This window comes from Rhipicephalus microplus, chromosome X (genome assembly GCF_043290135.1).
Source record: "Rhipicephalus microplus isolate Deutch F79 chromosome X, USDA_Rmic, whole genome shotgun sequence".
NCBI lineage: Eukaryota > Metazoa > Arthropoda > Arachnida > Ixodida > Ixodidae > Rhipicephalus > Rhipicephalus microplus.
This window is the reverse complement of record NC_134710.1, coordinates 294888486-294902535: the sequence shown is the minus strand read 5'-3', so window position 1 is coordinate 294902535 and position 14050 is coordinate 294888486. Positions and strand designations below refer to the sequence as shown.

Sequence of the window (14050 nt, the reverse complement as noted above, 5' to 3'; positions counted from 1 at the left end):
CGCTTCGATCCATGGACAATCACTTATCTCCCCCCACCCTACGCGGAGGGAACAGTGTCGAAAAATTGAATTGCTGCAAAAACTTGAAGAAAAAAAACAAGGGAGACAGGAAAGAGCGCAGACTCCTGACAGCATCAAAAAGCGCGCCATGTGGAATTGAGTAAAAAAGTTCTTCCACATCAATTGAAAAAGCCGTGGACGCCACTGGTAAGCTTTCCTTCAAAATAGAACCGATTTCATAAGAACGCTACAGCCATTTTTCACCTGCAAGACGCACAAGTGTGACTACCCGCTACGCCTCATTGTGTCCGAGAAGGGCAGCTGGCAAAGGGTAGTGTCACGGTACCTACAAGGCATACTTAGTTCTCTTAACAGCGGTGACCCTTTCTTAGTGCGAAGTTCTTTGGAAATTGTTTTATTTTGAAGGAAAGCGTACCAGTGGTGTTTACGGCTTTTTCGATTGATGTGGAAGAACTTTTTTACTCAATTCCACATGGCGCGCTTTTTGATGCTGTCAGGAGTCTGTGCTCTTTCCTGTCTCCCTTGTTTTTTTCTTCAAGTTTGTGCAGCAATTCAATTTTTCAAGTATGAACCAACTAGTCTGCAAAGAAGTATTGGAACAGTGTCGTAATAGAGGTAGCTTTTGAAGGGAATGATAGATGCGCTGTTTGTCGCGGTAGTTTCGGTTTCACTTGCTAAGTTGACCAATGTCATCGCTCCATGGTGTTTACCAATGGCCGCCTTTCACAAATTTCACAACTTCTTTGGACTATTCACAGAAATGAGTTCAATTGGCTAATTTGACTCCATTGACTACTTTCACTCGTTAAAAAGGTAATTGTTTTCTTTTCCCAGGTACTGTCATAATTAATTTTTGCGCGCATCTGAAGTTGCCTTCTTCCACAGCAAAGTTAACGTCGAAGGCGGCACGTAGATTCTCCTTTTCTGTGAGTTTTCAAAAATACTGAACACATTTCTTCAAACAGCCTGCATATCTGCGCAGCTAGCGGTTTGGCTCGAATGGGTTACCAGTGCATTGCTGTCGAGATAGGCCGCTCTCACGTTGCAGTCACAGTTGCAGTGCGCAGTCGTCATCTCATAACCTAGTCATTGTACTCTTCATCACTTTTTTGACATCTTATAAACAACTGTTCGCTTTACCCTTTTAGTTTGTGGCATACGGTAAAGCTTTGCGAAATGCGAAATGAGACTGGCTAGTTTTCTCGGTGCGAAATGTCTTGCATAGCAACTTTCACAAGACCATAGCCTTTCTTTTTGCTCACATCGTAAGTATTCCACAGGTTTCTTTATTAATAAACTTCCAAGAAAAGGTTTGAACCTCAATCAAGGTGCTCATTCTCTCACCATAATTAATGTCTTGCATGTCCATAAAGTGATAACACCTTGTGTGCACGTTGCGTCTTTAATATTCAAGCTGAGCGCGCCAAATACTTGCAAAACTCTCAGCACCACTGAGGTTTTTTTTTTCGTTTTGCAAAAACCATTTCTTGGTCAAGTTGGGTTGTCAAATATTCAAGAAAGTATACACTTGAATGTAAATGAATCATTACACAATCGAGAAAATACACTGGCAGCGCACCTGAGATTTAATCGGTGATCTCTAGTCTACCAACGCAACTTCACGGCCACTCAGAGAATCAGTTGGTTTCAATGCTTTCTATCTTACTAAGCATGCAACAAGCGGCGCACTAATTACCAAAAGAAGAAGTAGCGTGCAGCATTTTATTCTAAAACTAATAGGATGTATTTACGCACATGTAATTAGATTTAGTTTTTCTTGGCAAGTTGGTAAACCAGGCGCTCCAGGATCTGATGGCAGATCAGGGCAGCAGCGCGCATATCGGTTCTCTCAGCGTCCTGAAATTGGTAAACAAAAAAAAAGATAAAAAGTTGTCAAATAAAACACCTAATAATAAGAATATGCAGACTTTATTTATTAGCTTAGAAACGCTCCAGCAGGGAATTAACTAGCTTCTTGCAAAAGTGTTCCTGCGGCAAATGGCAATAGCTTTAAGGCAAAGTAAATAAAGACATAAAAACAAACATTCGGTAGGCTTTCATTACCTACTGCATGCCATAAACCGCTTCTGGTGCGCATTACTAATACGGTGATCTGGAAGAGTTGGTATACTAACATCTTTGAAGAAACGTGCAGCGTAGCACCAACAGATTCGATGCAATCTGTTGGTGCTCCGTGGAGCACCTACAGATTGCATCGCCCGCCGCTCCGTGGAGGGTGGCGACATACATTGTTCATACGTCCACCATTGAGGTACCCACCCCTTCACTCACGCTTACGTGCCTGCCAAAACAAGCTCACATTCTGGCTAGGTCTCTGCACTGCAAAAAATATGCCTGTATGCTGCGTTCCCCTGTACATGCAAACTTTTCCAACCATGTGCACGTGCCAGCCACGTGCTGCCAAGAAGTAGGCACAAACATGGCACAAATGTCGCCACAGTGCACAGAGAGGTGGGGCAGAATGAGCCCTGAGACACCCTAGTCGGCAGAAATTTCACCTTCTATGATTTAGCACTTCTTCAACATTGACACGTTAACAAAAAACAAATTTGGTTCGTCCGGTCTGTTTAGTAAGCTATCAAAGCTGTAACTGGAGAAAGAAGCTACCACAGGCGGCATGCACTTATCATAATGGCTATTTTTCGTTCATTGTTAATCAAGCCACTCTTTTTCTCGCCTTTAGGTTGAGGAAAAACGGGGGGAAAGTCAAGCGCAGAAAGGTTAACCTTGTGTCGCATTCAAATACCACTCGTTTAAGTGCTGCATGCCATCGGCTGAATAAAACTAACAATACGTCTGGCGTCATAATTGGCTGAAATATTCTCCCACCAAAAGTTTTTCACAGTTTTAACGTAAAGCTTGCGTGAGTGTCAAGACCCTGGTTCTTTTAGTTCTGGCTAGCAACTTTTGCTATTACTGCGAGTTAGGTGAAATAGGATTATCATTCCATGAAATCTCATAATACTATGTCATGGCAGAGATTGCCTGCATCAAATATTGCACAAAGTAAACGTTTTGACAACAGCGATGGCTAAAAAAATTGAAGACTATTGTAAAATCTTGACTTGAAACAATAAATCTTCGAATAGTAAACCCCAAGAAGTTATTCTGTCATTAAAAGCCACGTAATCTAAACAGCAGTTTCACTAGCCCTCCTCTGTCCAGATTATGAATAACACACAACAAGGATAACACTTTCGGCTCATATCACAGTGAAACGCAGGAAAAAAATTTGAGCACACAGTGCTGCTTGTTGGTAGTGATGTGCCCTTGCGTTTTTGGTGTATGAAGGTTTCTTTGCTCTAGATCAATATGTATGCACCGTTCACTATACCACCCATATGTTTCACTAAGAGCTGCACTGATCAACAATGCTCAAGCTACACAATATATAACAACTCTGAGTCTTGAATAGTTTCTAGAATAATATCTATTGATGTATAGAGATAATGCTTACCGAGAGCTTGTCTGAAGGGTCTTCCTGCAAAAAATTATAAAAATATGTTTATATGTATACAACTCACTTGAGTTTATATATGATGCGTTGAAGCTTTCAAGCACAAATTTATCGCTTTGCAAAATTTTAAGCGACTGAATAAACTAGAGCGGTTCCTGGGTGCTGGCGTCGGCTATAATGAAAGTTCCTGATACCATCGTTAGTTAAGAGTTTGCTAGTTTTTGTCGATATTAGTCAGCTGTTACGATTGACCGACGCATTTTTTGCGAATCGCTAAAACGCTAATGTATAAGCAAATCCGTCTTTCTGTATTATCTATAAATTCAAGCGTGTCCTTGCAGTACAGACCATTCATCTATGAGTTTTTTTAAAATCATGTGCTATTTAAGGTATGCTCAATGTCGGAAGCAGTTGAACACCCACACGTGAGCGCACGCATGTGGAATTGTTGCCGTGGAGCCATCGCGTCGGGGGCGCCCTCACCTGAAACTTCACCACCAATCTCGCCCTAGTAAATATTTCTGGGGTTTTACCCTCCAATGCTACGATATCATCATCAAGCTTGTCATAGTTCCGCAGTCTGATATAATTTCGATCACCGGGGAGATTTTAATTTGCTACATAGTTTAAATAGCAAGTCGTTTTTGTATTCGCGACCGTGAGGGTCGACAGTCGAACCCGCCACCTCCACCTCAGCAATACTTAAGAAATGCTCGGAATATAAATGCAAAGATCACATTCACTATAACAAAATAACGAAGAGATATTATGCGTATTGTTGAAGTGCTGCCAAACTTTCTCCTTTCTGTGAAAATCTGCTATTTACCAACACGACAAGCAACACGAAAGGTGCTTAAATAAGCACCAAATACAAGCAAGTTACCATTCGCAGTACACCTCTGTGTAGGGCTAAATTTTGAAAGTACACCGCAAAGCATTATGTAAATGATACCTGAGACGCACTGGCACATACCCTGCTTAACGGAGCGAATGTATATATAAATCACACTTCCCAATATATTAACGTGGTTCGAAGTCATTAGCTCATAGCTAAACTATTTGTATCATATAAAATGTACCAGTGCACTCACTTAAACCCACGTAGCTTACACTCGTAGGTAGTTCTCTGGCTAACTACTCATATAATCGGTAACGGCTTTTAGATCATTGTGTGCAGGAAGTGCATTGTGAAATAACATACCCTAGGTTTCTATGTTCTTGTACTCTTGCTTATCTTTCTGTTCCCTAAATAAAAGCAGATATTGTTATTGACATTAGTGCAGACTTTTCATAGTATATTTTTAAAGACATAGTCGACCAGTGCTTGCAGCAACCACGGTTTCACCAGAAAAAGAACGCGTTCCTCTGTAGCGAACCCAAGCGCACCCTACATTTTCGATACTCGATCTGAACAGATTTATTACAGTGGGCGCATGTTATGACATTGGAAATGACCACCGTTTCAAGAAACAACTTTGACATGATCTCAGCGTCACCCTCGTTAGCCACACTAATACCGACTATTGCCCCGACATACGTTCACTTGAGGATAATTGCTAAAAATAGCCCGTAACTAATTATCGGTCTGAAGCTTCTCAGTAGACAAACAGGCTGACTGGGCTAGTTGTTTGTGGATATTTAAGGTTAACAGCGTGAAAATAACACACGGCGGACAAGAAAAAGACGGAACAAGCGCTGACTTCCAACTGTAGTTTTATTGACAAGAAGCCTCTTATATATGCCCTATTGAGCAGTAAAAACAGTGAGAAAAGACGACAACATATGCAAAGATATGAAACAACTAAACAACAACGATCATTGAGCCTGCAACGCCGACCCTCACAACCACAGAAAGCAGAGCTCTCTTTCTTACGGAGCAACTGATGGCTTGCTCACGCACGTGCTCCTTTCACGTGCTATCTGAGCAGCCTCACATATTACGCGCACGTGCCTTTCTTTCATCTTTTCGAGAACTGTGGTTCTTCCAAACTGCGCAGTGAACCCAGAGTGCTTACGCGTAGTTCTAGTAAGTCATCTTTGCCATTGCGAACGTTTTTGGCGTGTTGCCATAAGCGTTCGTTTAGTCATCCGCCCGCCTCACTCACGTAACACGCACGACAAGACAAAGGGATCCTGTACACCACGTCCTGCGCACAATCGACAAACTGCGTCCGATGGTTTAGCATGCACTGTTTACAGCGCCGCTTTACCTACCCCGTAAAAAGCCGTGGTAAGTAGTGCGTGGTCAAACACAGCTAAGATGCAGTTTATTATTTTCGTGCGTTTAACCTTATCTACTCAATAGGTGTATAAATGCTCCCGGTGATTGACTGCTCGTTGAGCTCGTAGTAAAAGTTGTATATCTTCTGCATTTCGTGCTTGTTAATTTTGCTTCGTTTTTGTTTTTGTTGGTTTTTATTATGAAGTTGAAGGAAGCAAAATGCCTGAAGACGAGATGTCTCAAGGGAGACAGTATAAGGACACGGAAACAGGTGCAGGGTTATAGAAAAAAAAGTGATCGACCACTTCCCCGAAGGGAACCCTGAAGGTACGCAAAGCAGCAGTGCTGCACACGGCGTTGCCCGGTTAAAACGGGCGTCGAGACGTGTGCTGGAAGAACGATTTGAAGCAAAACTCGATATACTGTTTACTCGAGTAAATATTTGTTTGACACGCAAACACACAAAAGGTGGGTTGCATTTCGTGTAAGTTTCATCGCAGACAACGAGCTGAAAGAGTAGAGAGATTTAGTAACTCATCCGCAGAAGCCGTACGGACGCAGACTGTTAGCCATTTGCAATGGCAGGCCACTTCTTTACCCCAGCAGCGTACGCGCAACTGAATCAGTCTAAAGTTTCCACTCGGCATGTGGTCGAGCGTTGTGGCTGGTGCAGAGGTGAAGCGAAAAAGAAGTGTGTTGTGAGCGGGCGGAGGAGCCGGCCGCTGATGCGGGGGAGGAAGTGACGTCAACGTGCAGCTGTGACAACCTACTTGGCACCGCTACAACACCTGCAGTTAGGGGGTTGTGTGGACTCACGGGACAGCGTTACACAGGCTAGTCAAAAGCTGCTTGGCATCTAATAATGTGCCAGTAGATAGGTGACGTGACAACACTAGTTTGCAGTACCATAAGTTCTGAGGTGCAAGACAACCTTCTGAAGGCTCACTTACCAATGTTCGATTGGTCCCTTCATAGACTCTGGTGATAACGCAGTGAAGGTCTCCGCAGTGATACTGCTCCTTCAAAGTCCTCACTTTCTGTGCAGTCTAAAAATAAATTGATTCCTTTCAGTCATTTGTTCCTAAAATACCACTCGGAAGTGCACATGATAAAAGGCTCCATTGAGCACAAGTACAAAACAGGCTTGTTTATAAAACAAATAAAAAGGAAACAATAAACCTGTGTTTGTCATTTACCATGTCATAAGTTTGACTCCGCGTAAACGCGAAGCCGCCAGCAGCACGAGGAGCCATGACTGATGCGACAGAAGAACCAATTTGTAAATCCAGTAGTAATGATGACTTCAATGATGTAATTATGCAACTATTTTAGTAGTAGTAGTAGTATTAATAGTAGTAGTAGAAGCAGTAACAGTAGTATTAGCAGTAGTAGAAGTAACAGTAGTAATAGTATTGCATTCAGATTGTTGACGCTGTAACTGCCACCATATACCACAACGGCCCCACTCCTCTCTTTAGTATGTGTGGTCTGTGGAATTTCGCTTCCTATAGACTATTTTACCCAACTTTGAGGGCCTTGTATTACTCTGTATCGTCAGCAGCCATATTTGATGCGTTCATCTTTTACAGTCACTTCCTGTTACAAAGACAAATTTTATACTCTATTCATTGTCGTGGTGTTGCCGGAGGCGGAAAAAGGTGCATGACTCAATACTAAAGTGCTGTTTTTATAAGAAAAGAACAATCGACGCAACAGTTCCATGTTATAAGTTAGTTATTCAAGCTGTATGGCGGCAACTTTTATTGGTGAGGCTCAGTACTTTGTGCGTCCCATCCGTAACGTCATGAAGCACGTAATTATGCTCTATTTCTCACAAAAGGCGAAGCCATGCTCAGAGCTTCGCTCATGTGCACTACGTGAAACATGGCACTCTTACATATGCACGGCCACATGCAGATGAGGCGTGCGCAGAACTAAGTCTACTTTATTTAAAATTTATTCAGCAGAACATTCCCAGTGATGTAGCTGGTGTGGAAAGACACAAATGTAGAGAACAAGCTTCGAATTCGCTTACGCATAAAATTAATGAGAAGCTGCAATTGCATCAATAGCGAGGCCTTGAATAAGTGCAAATAATTGTGGTTACTTTTGTATACTACCAAAAACCAAAATAATGTTGAGAACTAACAGACAATGACAACTAACAAAGTTCTCAGTAAAATTGTATCAAGCAAAGATCGCGTGCTTTTCAAATTCAACTTTTTTTCTTCCTTCAAAAGAACGTAGTATAATACACAACCTTGTTTGTTTCTTAGAGCAGCTGACTTACTTCTGCATTTAGATAAATCGGGGCACATCCAGAAAGAGCCCTCCCGTAAGCTTTGGCCATTGCTGCAAAATACAAAACAGAGGCCAGTATGTACAAATCGTCAAAAATAAAAGCTCTCAATTTCGGCCGAAAGGTCAATGCGTCGTGCTTTTTATAGAAATTATTCCTCTAGCAAGCTTTTAGGATACAACACAGCACCTTGGGCATATCATATGGACACCTAGCCTAAGGTGCGCTTTCTTTCATTGTCACCAAGTCATAGATAGGTATGTCTTTCACGCTATGCACTACATTATGATTCAGTCGTTTTCTGCGTGAAGCGGTTAAATATTACCTGCCCTGTGATGGTCCAAGAGGGAACATAGCATTTCTTTGTCTTGGCAATAGTTTGTCGTTATTGACGTTGTATATAGAAGTATTACCAAGATATTGAGCAAAAAGTACTATAATTGCATTATTCACTACGAAAGAGCCCCGCTGGCGTCCCGCACTGATATGCTATGAAGAAAAAATGAGCCTGAGGCAAACTTACAACATTGTGTGGGTTCAATTTGAGAATCTTTAGCTCACTTGAAAAAAAAAGTACTTTTTTGTAACTTTCTGTATCATGTCATACAAGCGCAGTTTACTTCACAAAGATCTATAAGCCATAGTATTACTTGAACTGCTTCATTTTGAAGCTATGAATATATAATGTGTGAACATACAACTAGTCAAAAAATTATAGCTTACATGAATTAACGATTATCGCTTATATAAATTAAATATTAAAGCTATAGTACATGAATAATTTTGCGAGTTCTTGCGAATGTCCCAACTAATCAAAGCTAAAGAATGGATAAAGTGTCACAGTGATGAAAGATCAACGCCATCGGATTTCAGCAAATTTTGTTTTGTGGTGATTACTCTGACTAATAATTTTATATAGAATATTTAGCGTGGCCAAACTTTTCTCAGTGCCTTAAGTTTGAAACGCCCTAAGGCATCACAAACTTTCTTTTCCGAAATATAATGCCTCCATAAATACTTGTCACATTCACCTATACTAGAACATTTTTTTTCTGCATAATTCAAAGTATTCTGATAACCGTGACAACTGATATGTAATGAGCCATATATGTGGGTTTGCATATCAAGTGAATTTTCGACCATTTGTAATTGCCTCGTATAGTGGAATCAATGATATCCGAAGCATGAATGAGAAAGGTTGATACGTCACCTTAAAATCACCATAACGTTACAAGGCGGACATAAATATGTTGTACAAGACTGCACCGCCATGAATATCTTGTTGGGATGTGTCATTTACTTTCGGCGTCTATTCCCCGTCACGTTATACCAAATTTAGTATATGTGGAGTTGGTGAAACGGCCACGAGCGTGCTGTGAGCGTGGCATGTAGCCATGTCTTACAAGACGCTCATGTGATGCTTGTCATGTTTGGACGTGTCATTTACCTTCGTCATCCGTTCGCGTCACATAATACCTAATTTGGTATATGCGAAGCTAGCGCAATGGCCACGAGCGCATCAAGAGCGTGACATGTAGCCATGCTTTACATGACACGCATCTCATGATTATCGTGATTGCACCAGTCACGTACCTTCTTCATTGATTCACGTCCCGTAATAACAAATTTGGTAGATGTGAAGCTAGTGACATGGTCGTGAGCGAATCATGAGCATTGCATGCAGTCATGTCCTTACAAGACACGCATCTCATGATTAATACAATTACACCAGTCACATACTTTCTTCATCTATTCACATCCCGTAATACCAAATTTATTATATGTGAAGGTAGGAAAAGGGTGGTGAGCGCATCATTAATGTGGCATGTAGTCATGTTCTTACATCACACGCATCTCGAGATTATCATATTTTCAACATTCACATATCTTCGTGATTTATTCACGCCTTGTAATAACAAATTTGGTATATATGAAGCTAGCGAAACGGCCACTAGCGCATTATGAATGTGGCATGTAGTCATGCCATTACATGACACCAATGTCATGATTTTTATTTAGGGTCTGTCGCCTGTGTTCGCCATGCAGTCATGTCCTACCATACCAATTTTGAAGCATGTCATGTGAAGGAAACCATCGCAAGAGCAGCAAAAACATGAAATGTCAATTATGACATCCATGAAATACATGTCTTGATTTTCATGTTGCGACTAGTCAATGATGCTCGTCATACAGCAATTTTATGCCATACCAATTTTGGTAACACTACCATAAATAATATAGATAGATGGATAGATAGATATAGATAGATAGATAGATAGATAGATAGATAGATAGATAGATAGATAGATAGATAGATAGATAGATAGATAGATAGATAGATAGATAGATAGATAGATAGATGCGCACCAAGTCGTGAAAGTTCGCTAAAAATGGTTTGCATTTAAAATTGAGCAGGTATGTCATTGTGAGGAGTAGTTATTGTGGTGTTATGATTCGCGAAAAAATTGTGTGGCCTAGAGGGCGTTTCAAAATTGGGGCACGCAGGTGAATTTGGATCACGTTAAATTAGTTATATAGTAATATTGGTTTGAGTAATTAACACCAAACAATTTTTCATTATCTCAATCTGCTAGTATTTCATGACTATGACAGTTTATCATTGTTTGTTTTAGTTTGCTTTCTGTTTTGCTTTGCGAAATATCACAATATACTGCACGTCTAGCATTTTTTATAAAAACTATTTTTTTCGTCAGTACTATATTTACATTTTCTGCTTCATATGTTCGTATATTAAATGAAAAAACTTCTTCGGGAGCAAATCAAGCAAAAATACTGCAAAATGATAGATTCAACGTGGAAAGAACCGCATTTGGACTCATATTGCAGCTCAGTTTCCCAATGTAGCGGTCTAATTAAAGATATGGCTTTTATAATTTGCAAAGTAGAGCTTGCCCGTGAAATAAGCAGAAAGTTTTAAAATAGTAAAAAACTTTCTAAATGAACATCGACAAGATAGTCAGAAGCCTGCCTTTTTCTCACCTTCACTGCGTAGCACGTCAGCGCGAGATTCCTACGGCGGCTTTTCGGCAGCGAATCATCCATGTCATACAACTTCTTGTCACTTGTTTTAGTAATACTGCTCTATATAACGTCCACGTGGGACAGTAGTGCTTTCTTTGTAGAACAGTATCTTCCCCCTTGGACTATCAGAGGGCTGGTTACATTGAACCGCTTCATCGTCCCAAGAGGCCAAAATATAGTGCAGTCAATGGCCTGCAATACAGTATGGAGGCGTGGTGTTTTGCTTCTCATGAATAGGACACATGGTCCTAATAACTACTGACGACATAATTAACGTCTATTTCATTTAAGATATTTTTATTATGTTTCTGGTATAGGCGTGGTGGCTGACCACTGGTGTGCATGATGAAATGATGGTGTGCATGATGAAATGAAACTCAGGTGTACACTTTGGAGATTGTTATTTGTCGTGCCCATAATTGACAGTTCATTCGCCATTTTTGGTTCTGATTCAAACTTTTCATCCATCTTTTTTATTGGTCCTCGGGTGTTGAAAACATTGAAACCACGTCACCATTACCGGACAGGCTTTTAGTTTAAATCATTTTCAGCACATTTTGTGCCATTAAAAAAGAGGGGGCTAAAAATATTTAAATTCATCCGAAAGTGGCGACCGAATTATCATTTATGCACTCAATATTTAATCATCTCCTACGGGTTTAGGAGTCCGTGAAAACAAAACGTTGACGTTTTTTTTTGTTTTTTTGTGGGGGGGGGGGGTCCTTGTTTTTAACGATGTCTTTTGCTGATTACGCGCACAAGGCAAATCAGATGATTTGGAGCAGTGGTTCTCAGCCACGGATATGCGAGGCAACCTTTGTAGGCCAGTGGAAGTTTTTTGGACCCCATTTACGGAAGTAAATGTAGCGTGAAATAAGTGCATTTTATTTCTCCCTGATAACTAATCGTAAAACTAAAGTGCCCGCCAATTCTGCTTCAGCAGCACTTGAGACTCAGTTCTCCCTGCGCATTATTCTCCTAAGTGTGGAGCAAATTAAAAGGCCGGTCTGCCGTATGTTATCTTATACATAGAATCACATGCTGTCGTCGTCGCTTAGCGTTGCGCAGGCAAAACCACATCCGAGCACAGCCATCTCAACACGCGCTCGCACAAAAGAGAAGTCCTCTGCCTCGTTTTCTTTGAGCGCCAAGTGCAGAGGGGCCCGGGCTGTCGTACGCTGTCACATGCAGTTGTCACTTGTTGTAATGAAGGCAAATCCACGTATAAAAATTGATTGACTGATATGTAGATTTCAACTTCCCATAACCACCATATGGTCATGAGGAACGCCGTGGTGGAGGGCTCCGGAAATTTTGACCACCTGGGGTTCTTCGACATGCACCCAATCTGAGCACACGAGCCTACAGCAATTTCGCCCCATCAAAAATGCAGCCGCTGAAGCCGGGATTTGATCCGACGACCTGCGGGTTAGCAGCGAAGTACTTTAGTCACTATACGAGTGCGGCGGGGCCCGTATGAAAATTTGAAGAAAGAATGTAAGCGAGAAGTGTGAACAGTAATAATAATACTAATATTTGGGGATTTACACTCCTAAAACATGATATTATTATGACAGACGCCGTAGCAGAGGACTCCGGAAGTTTTGAACATGTGGTGTTCTTTAACGTGCATCATCTGATATCACACGAGCCTCTACAACTTCGCCTTCATTCAAATGCAACTGCTGCGGCAATGATCGAACCCGTGACCGTCAGGTCGGCAGCCGAGCCCCGTAACCACTACGCCACTACAGTGGACAAAACGAGACAGAAAGAAGAGAGAAAAAATAGGAAGAGCAATGGAAAGAAACGAAATCGTGATTAAAAAAAACACAGAAAGAACTGGTGAAATCAACAAAAAGTAAAGCGATGAGGAAATAACGAGAAAGCCGAAGATCAACATAAAAGGCTGCCTAGCTCAACATTTCCTCTAAGTCTGTCACCATATTAGGCCATTAGCGCAAAGCAGCCGTAATTTCTTATATTTCAATAATACCATATGGGTACCGAAGAAATTATAGGTTAGAGTACAGCGACGCAAATGCACTGCATAAAAAATACACTTCAATCGTATCTCGTAAATAACGCGCTTTTGAAGATTGCTTTTAGTTTCAAGACACGTGCGGTCAAGTAGGCAACAAAATGTATCTTTTTATATCAATCTCGGCCAAAAAGTCTTGGTACCAAAAGGGCTTCGTAATACACCGATTGAGTTACATAACTCTCAACTGCAAAATGTTCTCATACGATGAAATACGCTAACAAGTTTTGTCTTTGCAAGATACATGAAGAAATGCGAAGGGTACGTTACCTATCAGCTGAATTTCTCGTCAAAAAATGCTCTGCCGGGACGGCTGTCAGAGAAAGTGAAAGGTTCTTCGGGGACAAAGGATACACAATCGTACATCGATCAAATAGTGATGACATAATTCTTCATGTCTCTTACAAAATTGGGCTTCACCTGCACTTTGGCTTGCTTGTTCAGCCGGATCTTCCGTTTTGATCACCTGCTGAGGCTTACAGCCGATTAATGCGTTGACGAACTTGGTGTTCTCTTCAGTCTGAAGGGTGCAATAAAAATGTCAAAAATGAATGAAATCTAACGCCCAGTTGTGACAATCCAGATAGTATTATTTATTTCGATAGCAAGTATCTGTAACTCTATTTTTTGTTTTGAGCACAACAGCCACGTAGACATTGATTTCATTTCATTTCATTTCATTTTATTGACTATCTCACAGGGCAGAGGGCATGAGAAGAAAAAGCTCGACAGACCTTCACTAGGCTTCCCAGCCGGTTACAGTCCAGCGTCACGCAGTCGCAGTTCACACATTTTACGGAATAAAAAGAAATGAAAAACACCCATTACATGCAGAGAGTCATCAGCTGGGTAGGTTTCTTCAAATATTTAGCAGAAAATCCCCAAAAGGATAATTGAGCTAAGAAATCATGCAAAATTATTTATATTCTGTGGCTATCAAAGTTGAGG

At 41.0% G+C, this 14050-nt stretch overlaps 1 protein-coding gene across 2 annotated transcripts in view; it reads right to left on the bottom strand.

Moving 5' to 3' along the window:
• Nucleotides 1-1584: 1584 nt before the first annotated feature.
• Nucleotides 1585-14050, bottom strand: part of LOC142776176 (uncharacterized) — a 47991-nt gene continuing 35525 nt past the window's right edge. For both annotated transcript variants that reach the window (XM_075879383.1, XM_075879382.1), the window contains 5 exons: nt 13523-13622; nt 8011-8072; nt 6671-6766; nt 3500-3523; nt 1585-1878 (listed from right to left, as the gene is read on the bottom strand). In XM_075879383.1, the coding sequence (XP_075735498.1) occupies nt 1789-1878; nt 3500-3523; nt 6671-6766; nt 8011-8072; nt 13523-13622 (372 nt within the window). In that variant the 3' untranslated portion in view covers nt 1585-1788. The remainder of the gene's footprint in view (nt 1879-3499; nt 3524-6670; nt 6767-8010; nt 8073-13522; nt 13623-14050) is intronic.